Source organism: Silene latifolia, chromosome 1 (genome assembly GCF_048544455.1).
Source record: "Silene latifolia isolate original U9 population chromosome 1, ASM4854445v1, whole genome shotgun sequence".
NCBI classification, from domain to species: Eukaryota; Viridiplantae; Streptophyta; class Magnoliopsida; order Caryophyllales; family Caryophyllaceae; genus Silene; species Silene latifolia.
Genome location: NC_133526.1, coordinates 49568725 through 49584277, shown reverse-complemented (window position 1 = coordinate 49584277; position 15553 = coordinate 49568725). Strand labels below are relative to the sequence as shown.

The 15553-nt window shown below is 38.2% G+C and overlaps 1 protein-coding gene across 2 annotated transcripts; it reads left to right on the top strand.

Moving 5' to 3' along the window:
- The first annotated feature begins 2190 nt into the window (after positions 1 to 2190).
- LOC141605243 (leucine-rich repeat receptor protein kinase HPCA1-like) lies at positions 2191 to 14864 on the top strand. Of its 2 annotated transcripts, none has more exons than XR_012526310.1 (20): positions 2191 to 2449; positions 3197 to 3237; positions 6419 to 6539; positions 6658 to 6729; positions 7249 to 7323; positions 7419 to 7490; positions 7707 to 7868; positions 7944 to 8018; positions 8426 to 8497; positions 8587 to 8658; positions 8761 to 8829; positions 9211 to 9285; positions 9976 to 10047; positions 10441 to 10572; positions 10672 to 11135; positions 11230 to 11370; positions 11472 to 11596; positions 12227 to 12446; positions 12934 to 13671; positions 13724 to 14176. XR_012526310.1 is itself a non-coding variant. In XM_074423942.1 (20 exons), exons 1-20 carry the CDS (start codon positions 2406 to 2408, stop codon positions 14532 to 14534), a joined length of 2685 nt encoding a protein of 894 aa, XP_074280043.1. In that variant the 5' UTR covers positions 2191 to 2405; the 3' UTR covers positions 14535 to 14864. The 2 variants fall into 2 exon arrangements, 1 of the variants encoding a protein (XP_074280043.1); XM_074423942.1 differs by lacking the exon at positions 13724 to 14176 and adding an exon at positions 14187 to 14864 and having other exon boundaries at positions 12934 to 13166.
- Positions 14865 to 15553: the final 689 nt, after the last annotated feature.

Sequence of the window (15553 nt, the reverse complement as noted above, 5' to 3'; positions counted from 1 at the left end):
CGTACATTGATGGGTTTAGGTTGGAGTGATAATAAATCACAAGTACATGGTAAAACAATTCTCTTTTTAATTTGTAAGACAATGTACAAATTTGACTATGTTTTTATGTAAAACAATTTGCGTCCCCTTCTCTTTTGTTGTGTATTGATTCCCGCATTAGCGGTCGACGTGAAAATGGATTCCCGCTTGGCGGTCGACGATTGGATGTGTTTTGCAGGTTTTGTTTATATTGGAAACGATGCAAATAGGCATCGTGGCAAAGCAGTGTATTTGAAACGATGCAAAAACGATCGTGGTGGGCAGCAGTCAGTCGCTGTTTCGGTCCGTTATTTAATACATCGACGGAAATTCCGTCAAGAATATTAAAATACCGACGGAATTTCCATCACTGCGTTTTCCTCCCCATTTTCCGATTTAACTAGAAAGCGCCACGTGTCCCACAAACCGACGGAATTTCCACAAGTAAACCTAAAAAGCGACGGAAATTCCGTCACTACCCTCTGTTAATGTGATTTGAAACCTACGTGGAATGCCACGTGTCGATCATAATCGACGGAAATTCCGTCAGTAATGCTAAACACTGACGGAAATTCCGTCACTATTGACCTATAAAAAGGACGGATTTCCCGTCACATATCCGTCAGTTTTTTGGAAGACTGACGGAATTTCCGTCAGTACAGGTATTTTACTGACGAAATAAGCTGACCCCTGGTTACTGACGGAATTTCCGTCAGGAAAGGGAAATACCGACGGAAAAGCCGTCGTATGGGCTTTATTTTTCCGTCGTTTCGCGTTTTTCTGTAGTGTGATGGGCGACTGATGGGTACTCGATCGAGTAAGTGTGACACTCGATCGAGTAAGGGGCACTCGATCGAGTAAGTCACTTACTCGATCGAGTAAGTGTGTCTTATGGGTTGTTTTAGCCGGGTTTTGTTAATAACGCGAGATTAATATATAAGGGCTTCCGTCACTATTCTTAATCACTTTTAACCTTTCTAAAACCTTTCAAAGAAAAAGAGGAGTTACGTAATTCGTGGCCTTCGCGTTGTTAACAAATCTCAAGGCTATGATTCGGATTATCTTGTTCTTTATACCGTTGTGATCGTCGTGTCAAGGGTAAGCTTCTTGTATAGTTTTTATATCGTTTCATTGATTTTAGTTGAAACCCAAATTGGGTAAATTGGGGGTTTTGGGAGTATTGTTGATGTTAGATTGTGATTGTATGATTGTGTGTTTATAGGAGGTGATTTCGTTGAAGAATGATTATGATTAGCTGATTGTGACGATCTTGGTGATTGCCTTTCCAGGTAGGGTTTCCCTACTCAGTATTGGTTACATAATGTTGTTGGTGATTGTCATTGTTGTTGATTGATTATCGTAATGGAATTAGTTTTTGGTAATTGTTGATTGTGTAAGGTGACTGTTGTATATCTGTTTGTAATCTTCGGGGTGCATCCCTGGCTGAGTGGAGTCATTTGCGGGAGTGGCTTCACGTCCTTGATTCGCCTTCTGTGGAACCCGCCACAGAAGGGATGTGCACATTAATGAACATGGGTTTATCGCTCGGATGAGATGAGCGGGGCTTAGGTGGGAACGGCTGCGGTCTCCCATTGGCGGCGAGGATTACCTGTTGCGATGGGTAATCTGGCAGGGCTACACACTTTAGTGTGTAGTCACGTGTGTGGTGATGTGATGGAGTTTGGGTTGATTGAATTGGTTGTGGTATTGTTTTATTGCAGCTGTTTAATTTGTGTAATCAGTACTGACCCCGTTTAAATATTTTAAAAACTATGGTGATCCATTCGGGGGTGGTGAACAGTTGTCTAACAGGTATACTGTGGATGCGCGCGGGATTAGCTGTGGATGAAGTTGCCACGAGTTTGAGAGTAGTCTTCCGCTGTGTTGTCTTTATACTTTTGTACTTCAGTTGTAGTTTGGTTGTAGAACAGTTGTACTTTACTTTACAGTTGGTTTTGTTATGTAATCACTTAAACTTATTCATTAAAGTACGTTCTTTTATAGTCTATTTGATATACATTCTTCTTTTAGAATATATAAGAAGATTTAAACGCTTTAAGTGGTCCCCAGAAGACTTGGAATATGGGGTGTTACACCTTTCACCCACTAGTGATATAAAAAGGAGGAGTTTGTTATATAAAACCCCAAAAATCAACCCTACTCTATCAATGTAGGACAATTAACTTGCCTAAGGAGCCCCTATTTCCAACAACGCAATGATTCCATGAACATGAAACGAACCCTTAACCTCATTGAGTCATTGTTAAAGGATGAGGTGTATCACAAGAAAACCCATTTGGTCATCCCGTGGCAGAATGAAACGCCAAAATAGTGGAGCACAAGAGATTAAACTAGATGATGTATCAAAAAGACAGCAATAGGAATCAATGATAAAGAATCAATCCATGTCCTCTCTTCCCGCGCGTTTCAGGTATTTCTCTACTCACCAGTCACCACCCCTTGAATTTTCCTCTCCATTGCCATTTTTTATTGCTTAATCATTTCATTTTCCTAATTCTGTCTTGTAATTATTTTAAAATGTCATTAGGATGCTGAAACTTATTTAATTAATTGACCTCAATTTATAATCAACCACTATTAGCAAGTACAATCAAAGTACAACCCAGTTGTTGAATTCAATATTTCTTACAAATTTAGGGGACCTTTGGTTCACATAAATGTATCGGTATGGTATGGAATCAGGAAACAAATCACGGTGTTATGGGTTAGGCTCAAGGTTTGAGTCATTACGCAGTAAATACTTTACACCTTGGACGGCCATTCTAGGTAGTTGAGATCCGTTTTACACAATATTAACATAAACCCGCCTTACACAAGTGACGAGACTAACCGCTATTATTTTATACTACACATCATACTGAATTACGTAGTACCCAGTAATACTTTAATTTAATTGGTCATTGAGGTTTGAGGACTCAGTCTGTTGATGTATCATGCACATATTTTCGTGGGGGAAACTATAATCAGACTATTCTTCATTACAACGTATGAATAACCCTATATAGTACTATAGTAGCGTATCACATTTCATAAATTATTTTCGAGTCTATATCGTATGTTTAAGGTCCCTCCCAATTCACAACAAGTAGAAACATCGAATAATAAGAGTTATGAATTTAAGCAATTTTGTTTGTGTGTTAATTATATGCTCTTTTAGCTTGGTGGTGGTGGTGGTTGGAATTACAGATTCTGCTGATTGTACGTTGCTTCTACTCACCCTTTTTCGAGTTATGCACCTGCTTGAATATTTGTTCTCCAACTTGAGATACTTGATCGTACTCGTGTATACTGTTAGTCACGAGTGTTGTAGAGCATCGCTCGAATTATGTTTAATCTAGTGTTTATTGAGAAAGATTATCAATTCCCTCTCCAAATTTACCTGCTTAAGCATGGATGTTATTTCCCTGCTATCATATTTTTCAAGTAAATATGTCTTTCAAGTCTTAACTATGACAACTTATGTCACATTAGAAGTTTTGAACAAATTATATATCAAGAGTTACGCAGCTATGGTACCCTTTGTTATACGTTTAGTGCTGCTTCATGGCAGCTGTTAAGAAGCAGTGTCGGAGTATAACATATTACTCCCTCCACACACTAATGATCTTTCCCTTGCAATAAAATACACCTCTATTAGAGAAAGGGGAAGATCATTAGTGTGTGGAGGGAGTATCATTTAGGTGAGCCTTCTGTGCCCGTTGAAAACAACTAAGTAGAGCATTTTACTCATTTTCTTTGTCAATTCGATGACCATAGTGACTTCTTCGCTAACCTACTTTTGTTAGGTACAAGCAGGCAGTGAGTTGTTTTGCCTGAGTTGATTATGATATGATGTGACTATAAGAAAGGTTTATTGATTGTATATTCAAGTGTACAACTTATGCTAAACTATACATGGTTTATATAGTGATTGAGTAAAGGCTAATTAGGGTAGTAAATAAAACTAATTTACAAGAAAACAATATTTACTATATTTGTAGATGTGAATGAATCAGTGTGATTGAGATTTTCAATAATGTTGCTTTGGTTGGGAGATATGCAGATATTCTTCAAATATGGTTAATACGCCCCCTCAAGATGGACTTCGGAGGTAGAAGACCAATCTTGTCTCGTAGTTCTTGGAATCGAGGTGTGTGGAGTGGCTTGGTGAGTGTGTCAGCTAGTTGATCTTTACCGGCAATATGTTGAATGCGAATCTGACCAAGCTGGAGTTGCTCACGGACAAAGTGGAAGGAGAGTGCCATATGCTTCATTCGGGAGTGGAAGACCGGGTTTTTTGCATAAAGTGTGGCGGACATGTTGTCGCAGTAGATGGCGGGAGCTTTGGCAGTAGCTATATTTAGTTCTGTGAGCAAGTTACGAAGCCACATTATTTCAGTGGTGACGGCCGCAAGAGCCCGAAATTCTGCTTCAGTCGTTGAAAGGGCGAGACCTCGCTGCTTTTTCGAGGACCAGGCTATTGGATTGCATCCAAGGTAAATAATGTACCCAGTCGTAGAGATGTAGTTGTCTTTGTCTCCGGCAAAATCTGCATCACAGAAGGCGTGAAGACAGAGTGGGGAGTTGCGATGTAGCTGAAGACCATGGTTTTGGGTGCCTTGAAGATAGCGAAGGAGGCGTTTTAAGGCTTGCCAGTGTATGGCAGTAGGGTGGTGAAGGAATTGAGCGAGTCGATTGACAGTGAAGGCAATATCTGGGCGAGTTAGGGAGAGGTATTGGAGGCTCCCAACAATGGCCCGATAAGTGTGATGATCTTGAATTGGTTTGTCATCAGTTCGAGTGAGGTGAGTGTCGGCGGCCATTGGTGTATGGCTGGGTTTAGCGTTTGACATGTTGTATTTAACTAGTAAATCGTGTATGTATTTTGATTGATTGAGGTGGAGTCCGAGGTTATTGGGTGTGACTTCAATACCAAGGAAATAAGATAGAGGTCCTAGGTCTTTTAGTGAAAAACGGTGAGCTAAGTTGTTAATGAATTGTTGTAAATGATCTGAATTTGGGCCAGTGATTATAATGTCGTCCACATAGACGAGCATATAAATACAGGTGTGTTTGGTGCGTAAAATAAATAGCGAAGAATCCGAAATTGATTGTTTAAAACCGTAGGTAACAAGGTGGGTTTTTAGCTCGGTGTACCAAGCTCGAGGAGCTTGTTTTAAGCCATAAATAGCCTTGTTTAATTTGCATACAAAATCAGGTTTTGCAGTGTCTACGAAACCTTGAGGTTGGGCCATGTATACGTCATCGGTTAACGTTCCCTGTAAAAAGGCATTGTTAATATCGAGTTGACGGAGTGGCCAAGCTTGGGTTACTGCGAGAGAAAGGATGAGTCGAACAGTGACAGGTTTGACAACGGGACTGAATGTTTCGGTAAAGTCAATTCCCGGTCGTTGGTGAAATCCTTTTGCAACTAATCGTGCTTTGTGTTGTTTAAGGGAGCCATCGGGATTATATTTGATGCGATAGACCCATTTACAACCAATTATATTTTGTGAGGTGTGACGAGGTACCAAGGTCCAGGTTTTATTACGTTCCAGGGCCTGGAATTCGTCTTGCATAGCGTTTCTCCATTGAGGAACGATGAGAGCTTGCTTAACTGTATTGGGTAAGGAGTCAGTTGTGGTAGATGTATGGGCGACTTTGGCATACTTGGAGTTGGGTTTACGAATGTTGTTGGTAAGTCGTGTTGTAATAGTGCGAGTTGTTGCAGTGGAGTGATGAGTATTGGTGGCACTCGAAGGGGTTAATTTCTGAAATTCTCAACCCAATTACTCAAAATTACACAACTTTGGTTGGGAGATATGCAGATATTCTTCAAATATGGTTAATAGTGACCAGAAAACGTAAATACCCTCATCCGTCTTTCACCTGTTTGAAGAATCAAAGAAAAGAGTAGAATAACAGTATTGCGTATTAAGTTATCTGAAGGAATGCTTGCTAATTAGACTGAAAATTAGTAATTTCTGAATTGGTCAATCTGTTATATGAGGTGTAAAATTATGAAACTCAGCGGAATCATGTCTTGAATTGTTATTACTTGTATTTGAATTGGTCACTCTTGATTAATTCCTAGCTTAGAAATTGCTCCCTTGAACTTTGAGGAGTTCCCCCATTTCATGTTTCTTGACTTGGTAAGTCCGGTAGCTCGCCGATCATGTTTGCACCAGCCATATGCATTGTCACACTCTGAAAGATTTATGTTTTCCCTGATTTACTCATTTACTTCACGGAAGATATAGTAGTATGTCTAATTATTACACTAATGTTTGCGTGTTTTGGCATTTTTAATTATATTATACCAAGTATTAGGCTACAATAATTCTAATTGAGCATTCGGTTTAAGCAATTGATGGTAAAAAAAGTTATGTTATTCATGTAGTGGCTGCATTGATGTCCCTCAAGAAACAATGGCAGAACACCCCGCCAAATTGGGTCAAACACGATCCTTGTGGTCGTAGGTGGGAGGGAATTTACTGCAATGGCTCTCGGGTGACTGATATGTGAGTTACAAAAATAAGATTAAAATTTTTAAACTATCATTTAGTTGGCAATTGTCAGTCTATTCTTTGATAATTACAGTTTTCCTTACCTATTAAACCATGACGATTTAACATGCAGCATATTGTCAGGGACGAATTTAGCAGGTCCACTGCCTGAAGACATCTTGTCATTATCTGAGTTGCAGAGTTTGTAAGTTCTTCAATATCACTAGTCTTAAGCTGGTTCTTTCTCACGGTTAGTAATGAAGGAATATTGATGGCATCCATTCATTATGCAACCAGAACATGCTCTATGGCTATGGGGAGGGAGAGGGGAACACGCGTGCCCGCGTACACCCAATAATTCGAACCATCATTTTTGTTTTCAACTTCAATTTTTTTAATCTGCAAATTAGAGGACGTTCATTTCCAATTTCAACTAGGCCAAAGATTCACTATTCTTTATGTTGAATTTGGTGGAACAATGCAAAAATGGATCATTAAACTATATGCGCTTCTTATACTGTAAAGGAGGAGCTGGTAAAGGCAAGTTATTAGTCGTAAAGATGCATGCTATTGCAGCTGCCATCTTTTTGCTACTCTGACCTTCATTTCTCGCCTATATATCTTTCGATTGATAGATGAATCAGCATTCCATGCTCGTTGTTCTTACTTTTGCCACTCTCCACCCTTGTATTTCTGTGTAATGATCAATATTTTGGCCATGAAGGGATCTGTCTAACAACAGAGGTCTGATGGGACCTCTTCCAACAAATATTGGAAGTTTGAAGAATTTACGAAGTCTGTAAGATAAATATCCTCTTCATATCCATGAAATATTACTTATCCATCACTTCTTACTTCAGTATGATTTGATCTCGCTGTATTCTCTTATTGCAGTGTTCTTGTCGGATGTAAGTTCTCTGGTTTAATTCCAGAGTCTATTGGACAACTTGAGAAACTAACCAACTTGTAAGTGTCTCACCTGATATTTCTACACTAAGCCCCCCTTTTCAAGAAGTTTACTGGTCTGTTTTCAAATTTATAAACTTAATGCAATGGGGATGTGGCTGCTGCTTGAGTCCATTAACTGTTAAAGGTCTAACTTCATAGTCACAATTCACGAGTTTCTATGATTAATTGTTAAGGCTCTTTCCTATTTGAACTTCGTTACATAATTTGTTGCAGATTTCTCAGTTCTAATCAATTTATTGGACCCATACCACACTCTATTGGCAATCTCTCAGATCTTGTGTGGCTTGATCTAAGTGACAACCTTTTGAATGGAACATTGCCAGTTTCCAACAAAACAACTCCTGGGCTGGATATGCTCCTTAAGGCTCAGCACTTGTAAGCTTACTTGCTCCCATTTTTATAATTCATCTCCTTGCTGTTTCACAAATCATTAACACTGATGTTTTTCAGTCATCTTGGACAAAATAGACTTTCTGGTGATATACCACTCAAACTCTTCAGCTCACAGATGGCTCTGCTGCATATGTAAGTTCGTTTTGAATCGGTTAACCAAGATGTTGTATATATTCGTGGAAAATTATCACGGATGTTTTCAAATGAAAACTGAACATTATTCACCTTTGGTATGGACAAAATTTCTACACAGGTATGTTTGTCCTAAACAAAAAAATATGCGCCACTTCGTTAAGCCATTCAATATCAGGGTCGTAATGAAAATGAAAGCCTTGTTCAGTATCAGGGTCGAAATCCTCAACAGTTAATTTGTTATTATGCCTTTTTTTCCCTCTCCTTTTATCATATGAAATGCTGCTCCTATAAGGTTTTCTCATCTGTAAATAAAATTATGCACCCTAAGCACTAAGTGGATGACCTGGTATATGGTTTTGGGCAGCTAAGGTACAATGTAATTATTATCTTTATGACTTCAACAGCATTTTAAATGACAATCAGCTGAGTGGAACTATCCCAGACACATTAGGACTAGTGAGGACTTTGAAGGTCATGTAAGTATGTCTTTCACCTTACAGTTTTACCCCCAGAAAAGTCAAATTTAACCAGTCTGAGACATACATTATCTTTCCATGGCTTGCAGTCGTTTGGACAGGAACAAACTTACAGGGATTGTCCCCGACAATTTAAACACACTGACTAGAATGTCTGAACTGTAAGTAAACCAAGAAACTTATAAATCAGCCATAGTGCATCTTTTAGGACTTGGATTCTATTTTGATAGTGTTCTCCTAACATTTATTGCAAATATATTCAGCTACTTGGCAAACAACTACCTGAATGGACCAATTCCCGATCTCACTGGAATGAATCTCCTTGCGTATCTGTGAGTAGTAAAAAAGTTTTATTTGTTATTAGCATATTTCACAGCCTGGTTCACTTCATTGTCTGCTCTTGTGCTGTTGTGAAGTAGTAGTGCTATACAATTTTCAATAGTTCATTATGGATAGTGGATCTTCTGGAAATAGCCTCTGTGTTTAACACATGGGTATTGCTCCATACATTCAAATATTGAACCCCATTGACCTCGAATTGGAAAGGATATTTTTAAAGCATTGGGGTAATGTTGTTTTAATGACGTGTGTATCTGTGTTTGCAAATTGCAACTGAAGTAGTAGCTTAAGTTCTTTCCCTTTTCTGTTTGCTTCTGACCTTCTTATGGTATCTTTGTTTTCATTCAGTTAGCACTTCCACTATGTTTTTGCAGAGACTTGAGTAATAATCCTTTCAACCCTCAGAATGTTCCTCTGTGGTTCGGGACTTTGATAAATTTGACTACATTGTATGTTTCTTCATCTTTGTATCTACTGATTCACTACTACTTTCTAGAGGAAAAACAATAGCACGTAATATACCGGGTTAGAGATTAATGTCAATGAATACTTATTAAGGATTGTTGAAGCTACGTTAAACTAAATAACTATGGTTTTGCACTGCAACTGAATCGTTTTACTAAAAATACGGTATTCTAAAGGACACTTGTTGTACAACTAATGAAAATTGTGTTTTCCAAAACAGCGTAGCCATCTCTTAGTCTTCTTAATCATTGATCAATTCGTGTCGTAGTCTGGGAACTACAATCTTTCCAACTTCTATTTTAAGGACCTGAAAAATGCAACTTAGTTTGATACTTAGTACTCCCTGTATTCATTTCATTTCCATACGTTTGGTTTAATATAGTCCTCACGTATATTTAACTTTAACCTAAAACGTATGGAAATGAATGAATGAAGGGTGTATCAGATTAAAAATCATTACAACTTTACCAATAGTGTGTAAAACTTGGTAAATTATGCTCGCCATCCACATTCTCTTAGTGATAACTGGATACTATTTCTTCCTGAATTCTTCACGGCAGTTTATACTGAGTAATATAGTAAGTTGTGTGACCATGGGTTCAGTAGTAGTACTCGGTATGTATCATCATGTCATCTTCCCTTATGCCACTTATTTATTGTTCATAAATGTTCAGACGGATGTTAAATACTGGACTAAGAGGGAATTTACCGACCGGATTTTTCAGTCTCCCTCAACTGCAAACTGTGTATGCCTTCTCTTTATGTTTTAGCTCCAATTTCATCAATACTGTACAGAAATTGGCATCTTGGATTTCTCCTTCAACTATAAACAAGAAAATGTTTGCTGTTAATGAAAGGAAGTAGTACTGACACCTTTGCCACACTTATATGTATAATTTTGCATATTGCCCTATTGATAGTTTCGTGTAAGACTTGGTGAGAATCTTTCTTATATGAGTTCACCCTTGCATCTCCATCCATCAATGATGTTATTCGTCCTACCTTTTATCATATCCTCTACGTCACAAATCACAATGAACTACTTCAATCTGACAACCTCTCCTTTATTTTCTTATATATGTTTTTGAATGTACATTGAGATATACCTTATATTATACCCCTTGTATTTCGGACAACAGGGTACTGGCAAACAACCAACTTAATGGCACTGTGGATATTCCTGCCAACTTTAGCAGCAATCTGCGTCTTTTAGATTTGCGGAATAATTCTTTAAGGGATTTCCAAGGAGGAGCATTTACCAACAGTGTTCTGTAAGGAGATTCATCTTTCTCATTTTTATCCTACATAAAAGAAATATAATCAGCTTATTTTCTCTTTCACTGATTTTGGATAATGTATATTTTCTGCAGACTTGGTGACAATCCTTTCTGTCAAAATCCTGAAGCAGCAGGAATTTGCAAGACTATTCAACCTTCAAATCTCTCAAACTTCATTCCACAACTGAATTGTGCCCCTCTATCTTGCTTTTCAGATTCAACCCTTGGATCTGACTGCAAGCGTCCATACCTTGGAAGCCTAGTTTTTAGATCATATAACTTTTCAGACCTCACCAAAACACTCTACTACAACTTCTTACGTGACTCTTTGCACCCTCTTCTAGCATCTCAAGTACCAGTGGACAGAGTATGTTTAGTTAGTTCATCAGTCGACTCAAATGATTTTCTTGTGTTGAACATCTCATTCTTTCCACTGGGTGATGCTTTCTTTAACCGTACGGGAGTTTCTAAAATTGGCAATATCCTCAATAACCATGTTTTCGACACACCATATGGACCTTATTATTTTGATGATTTGACTTATGCTGCTTTCCCAGGTGATGTTAACATTACTAAATTAGGGTATTTTTTTTTCAAATTAATTTCTTGTGAGCCGACTTGCTTACCTTCACTAATCGCAATATTCTGCAGGTCCAAGTAAGAATATAGGCCTTATTATTGGAACAACTATAAGTTCCTTTGTGCTTTTGCTACTTGCAGTTTGTGCTGTAGTTTATGCCCGTCGTCAACGGCAAATAGCTAAACAAGCAGTTAATTCAAACAATGCTTTCGGTACGATCAGCTCCTGTGATATATTAATCTTTATTTATGATTTTGTTTGTATACATTTATAATTTTTTATATGCTTGTTGTTTTTGTGTATGAGAATGCAGTGTTGTGGAATCAAGGTAAAGTTCCTCAGCTAAAGGGAGCCAGCTGGTTCTCATTTGAAGATGTTAAGCAGTGCACCAATAATTTTTCAGCTGGAAGCGAGATTGGAGTTGGGGGTTATGGAATGGTGAGGTTACCCTTATAGTCAAACAATACCATTCTATAATTGCTCTAGTATGATCTTTTCTTTCATTGTCAGTATATTAAGGTTTTTTTGACATGCGAGTCAAATCCAAATATTGGTGTTCCTTATTTAATCTCTCGGGTTAATGAGTTGGCCTCTCATGTATAAGACACTAAGACCGTCTAATATTATGTATTCGTGTGATCGTGTCTGGTTTTATGTTTTTGGAAGAGAACTTGTTAGTTAAATTGTTCGAAATGTATTTCATTGTTTTATAGGAATCCTTTGTTTTTATTAAGACACCCTTTAAGGCCTTGTTGGGATACAAAAATTGGATGGAAAGGGAGGGAGGAGGAAGGATAGAACGGAAAGGGAAAGGAAGGTAAGGGAGAATGGGGAGAGGAATTTTCCCTCCAAATCTTTCCTTTGTAGGACGGGAAATAATTTGGCTTGGAGGAGGGAAATGGAGGGATTTATTTTACTTTTACCTCCCCTCCAAATCCCTTCACCTCCACTTTGCTATCCAAACGAAGGATATTGGCTCCCTCCATATCCCTCACTCCCTTTCCCTTCAAATCCACCTATCCAAACAAGGCCTAACGTACCTTTGGTTAACCATTTAAATTTCGACAGGTTTATAAGGGAAAACTTGAAACTGGACAACTACTTGCAATCAAAAGAGCTAAACAAGGATCAATTCAGGGAGCAGATGAGTTCAAAAATGAAATTGAGCTTTTATCTAGGGTTCACCATAGGAATGTTGTCAATTTAATTGGTTTCTGCTACGATAAAGGGGAACAAATGCTGGTTTATGAATTTATCCCAAATGGGAACCTAAGGGAAGCTCTTTCAGGTAATTCTTTTGTCACAATAATATCAGAGCCTTAATCCCAAAATGATTAGGGGTCTCGGCTATCATGAATCATCACCTGAAACCAATCGATATGCTTCTTTCGTCACCTAAGACAGAAATGAGCTAAATAGTCATATTTTGATCCAATTATGAAGATATAGACCAACCAACATACTCCATCTATCTCAACTGGTAGTTTACATCTGCTTTTGAATGGACTTTTTATGCAAGCACATGCAAATGGGGGATTGGAAACAAATGGTCGTCTCAAGTCTCACCACCACTTATAAGTTGGTGAGTATAATGTTGTGACTTGCATTTCACAGAACTCGCTCAAAAAGGAAACATAAACTGTTAACTCAGATGGCCGAAAACGTGTGTATAAAGCGAGGAGCATTAAACTGGCAATCAAGTAAAGGTGCTAGCAGATATCTCTTGAATTTTGTATTTCATATAAAGTGACTGATCACCTTGTGAGACGTTGCAGGTAAATCTGGAGTAAAGTTGAATTGGAGTAGGAGATTAATGATAGCCCTTGGTGCTGCTAGAGGCCTGGCATATCTGCACGAGCTTGCTGACCCACCCATTGTACATAGAGACATAAAATCAGACAACATTCTACTGGACCATCATTTAAATGCTAAAGTAGCAGATTTTGGTCTTTCCAAGCCGTTAACCGACCATAGGGATCATATCACCACTCAAGTAAAGGGAACACTGGTAACTCTTTGCTGCCTATGCTTCTATCTTTATACTAGAGACGGATAATGCAGAGAGAATGGAGCGGCTTGAATCTCTCCCATTGTCACTTATTATGGAAGTAGTTTAAAGGATACTTATGAGTTGTGAGCTATGTTACTCAAACTTGGTTAGAACTTGAAAGCTTTTGTCACAGGTGGCTGTCTAAGTGTCGGTGAAAGCTATTTTATTGAAATTTTATTCTCATGTTTTTTTTTGTTTGAGTGCCATAGCCATGTCGGACTATCAAAGTGTCGGACATGGTGGGTCGGGTAATGAGTAACATAGCTTGTGACGGAATGAAAACCTTTTCGGTTTTAACTCCTTCCGTGAATGCTTGATTCACTGTAAATAAAAAAAGAAGTGCTATTTGATTGACAATAGTCAATAGGAAGTAGAAGCTCTCATGGGAATCTCCTAGACTTACCAAGGCTGAGTGACTTCTTATCTTGGGAGGAATGTTAAATCGCAAGGAATTCCATTTTAAGTTTTTGCCACTGCTGCATATGAATATACATGGTGGGATTGCAACTTCCCAGGTTTCCTAATTTTTTATGAGATGCTTAAGGGTGTGTTTGAAAACGATTGTGGGAGGTAAAGGGAGGGGGAGGGCTAGATAGGGAAAGGGAGGGAAGGGAAGAGGTTAGGAAATGGAGTAAGTGTGTTTGGAAGCAATTCCCTCTAAATTCGTCTTATGTTAGAGGAAGGAAAATGAATCCCTCCATCTCCCTCCCCTTCTGTTTCCCTCCTATGGTTTGAAATTGTGTGATTTCACAATATTTTGAGGGAGAGAGTTGGGAATGTTTTCATAACCTTGATGTGAGTTTTTTAGCTCCATTATAGAAGCTTTATATTCCGATGGTCTCATGTGTAAGAGTAATCAAAATGCTTATAGGATCTTCGATTAATAATAGTATGTTATTAGGTTGGCCTTACATGGAGGACCGTTTGCTATATGTTTTATCAGATGAAGGAGTTTTTCTTTTTAACAATCTTTTGCAGGGTTACTTGGATCCAGAATACTACATGACCCAACTATTAACAGAGAAGAGTGATGTCTACGGTTTCGGAGTGGTGATGTTGGAGCTAGTAACAGGAAGAAGACCAATACGAAAAAATAAGTACATTGTAAGAGAGGTAAGAGAGACAATGAGGGATAACGGGAATGCCTATAGCCTCGTGGATCCCACTATCAGTTATGTCGATTTGATTAGTTTGGAGGAATTTGTGGAGCTCGCCATGAAGTGTCTTCAAGGTTCGGGAGAAAAGCGACCATCAATGGGGGAAGTGGTCAAAGAAATCGAGGATCTCATTCAGGCAAATAATATATACTCCGTATATGAATTTTGATTTGAATACTACCTGGGCAACCTATGAATAGCAGCTTCTTCGACTTCAGAGGTTAGATGAACGAGACTGTCAATAACAACCATCCGAAAAGAATCGTGCTAAAGTGAGGAGATCCATATGTATTCAACTCTACCGCCTGCTAGTTGAGAAACTTTCATCTGAACAGCTATCTGTAAATTTTTTATATCTATACACCTTACATAAAAGTGAGTAAGGAAAGTTACTATTCATCAATGAACAGTAATAGGGTGTACCACTTTGCTTATTTTTCAACAAAAACGCGCCGTTTTAGGCTCATCTCTATACTATATTATTCTTGTCCGCCTTCTTTATGTCTCTCACCTTAATCATCCACCGCTTCCTCGCATATGCTCTTTGCACTTCTCTCTAACACCATTCTCTCTGCAATTTTGATATTTCCTCTCTCCTTTGTTAATCAAAACCTTCTTCTTTACCTCAAACTAATCTCACCTCCTTTGCTACCTTGGGCGATTTTGGGCGATTGTATCAATATTTAGCACGATTCTCGTCTTAAAGGTCGCATCTGGACGACATATATGGTAACTTTACTCTTCTTTGTTGTGATTTGTTAGATAATTGTTGTTTATGTGATTGCTTATGTGATACGTTCAGCGATTAATTGGAGTCGATGTCGTCGTTGTTCAATTGAACAGTACTAATTGTGTAAGATGCGTTGATTGCTTTTACTTGGGTCATTCCATTCCAGCACCTCACTTCCCATTTTCCTGCCTCATTGAATTGAAAGGTAATTTTTTCTTTTAATCCATGTCAATGTTATTCATCGGTTTTGTCTTGAAATATATGAAAGGTTTTGTGTTTTTTAGTAGTTAGTACATAATTTAAGTGATTAAATGGAATTACCAAAGAAGTCAAAAAAATGCACTGCTATCTCGGGCTTAATAAAACAAACACAGACCATCATCTTGAAACATTCTCATTTTTGTTTGGTTATTTTTTTATCACATACTTTCCATGGTCTTTAGAATGCTAGCTTAGGC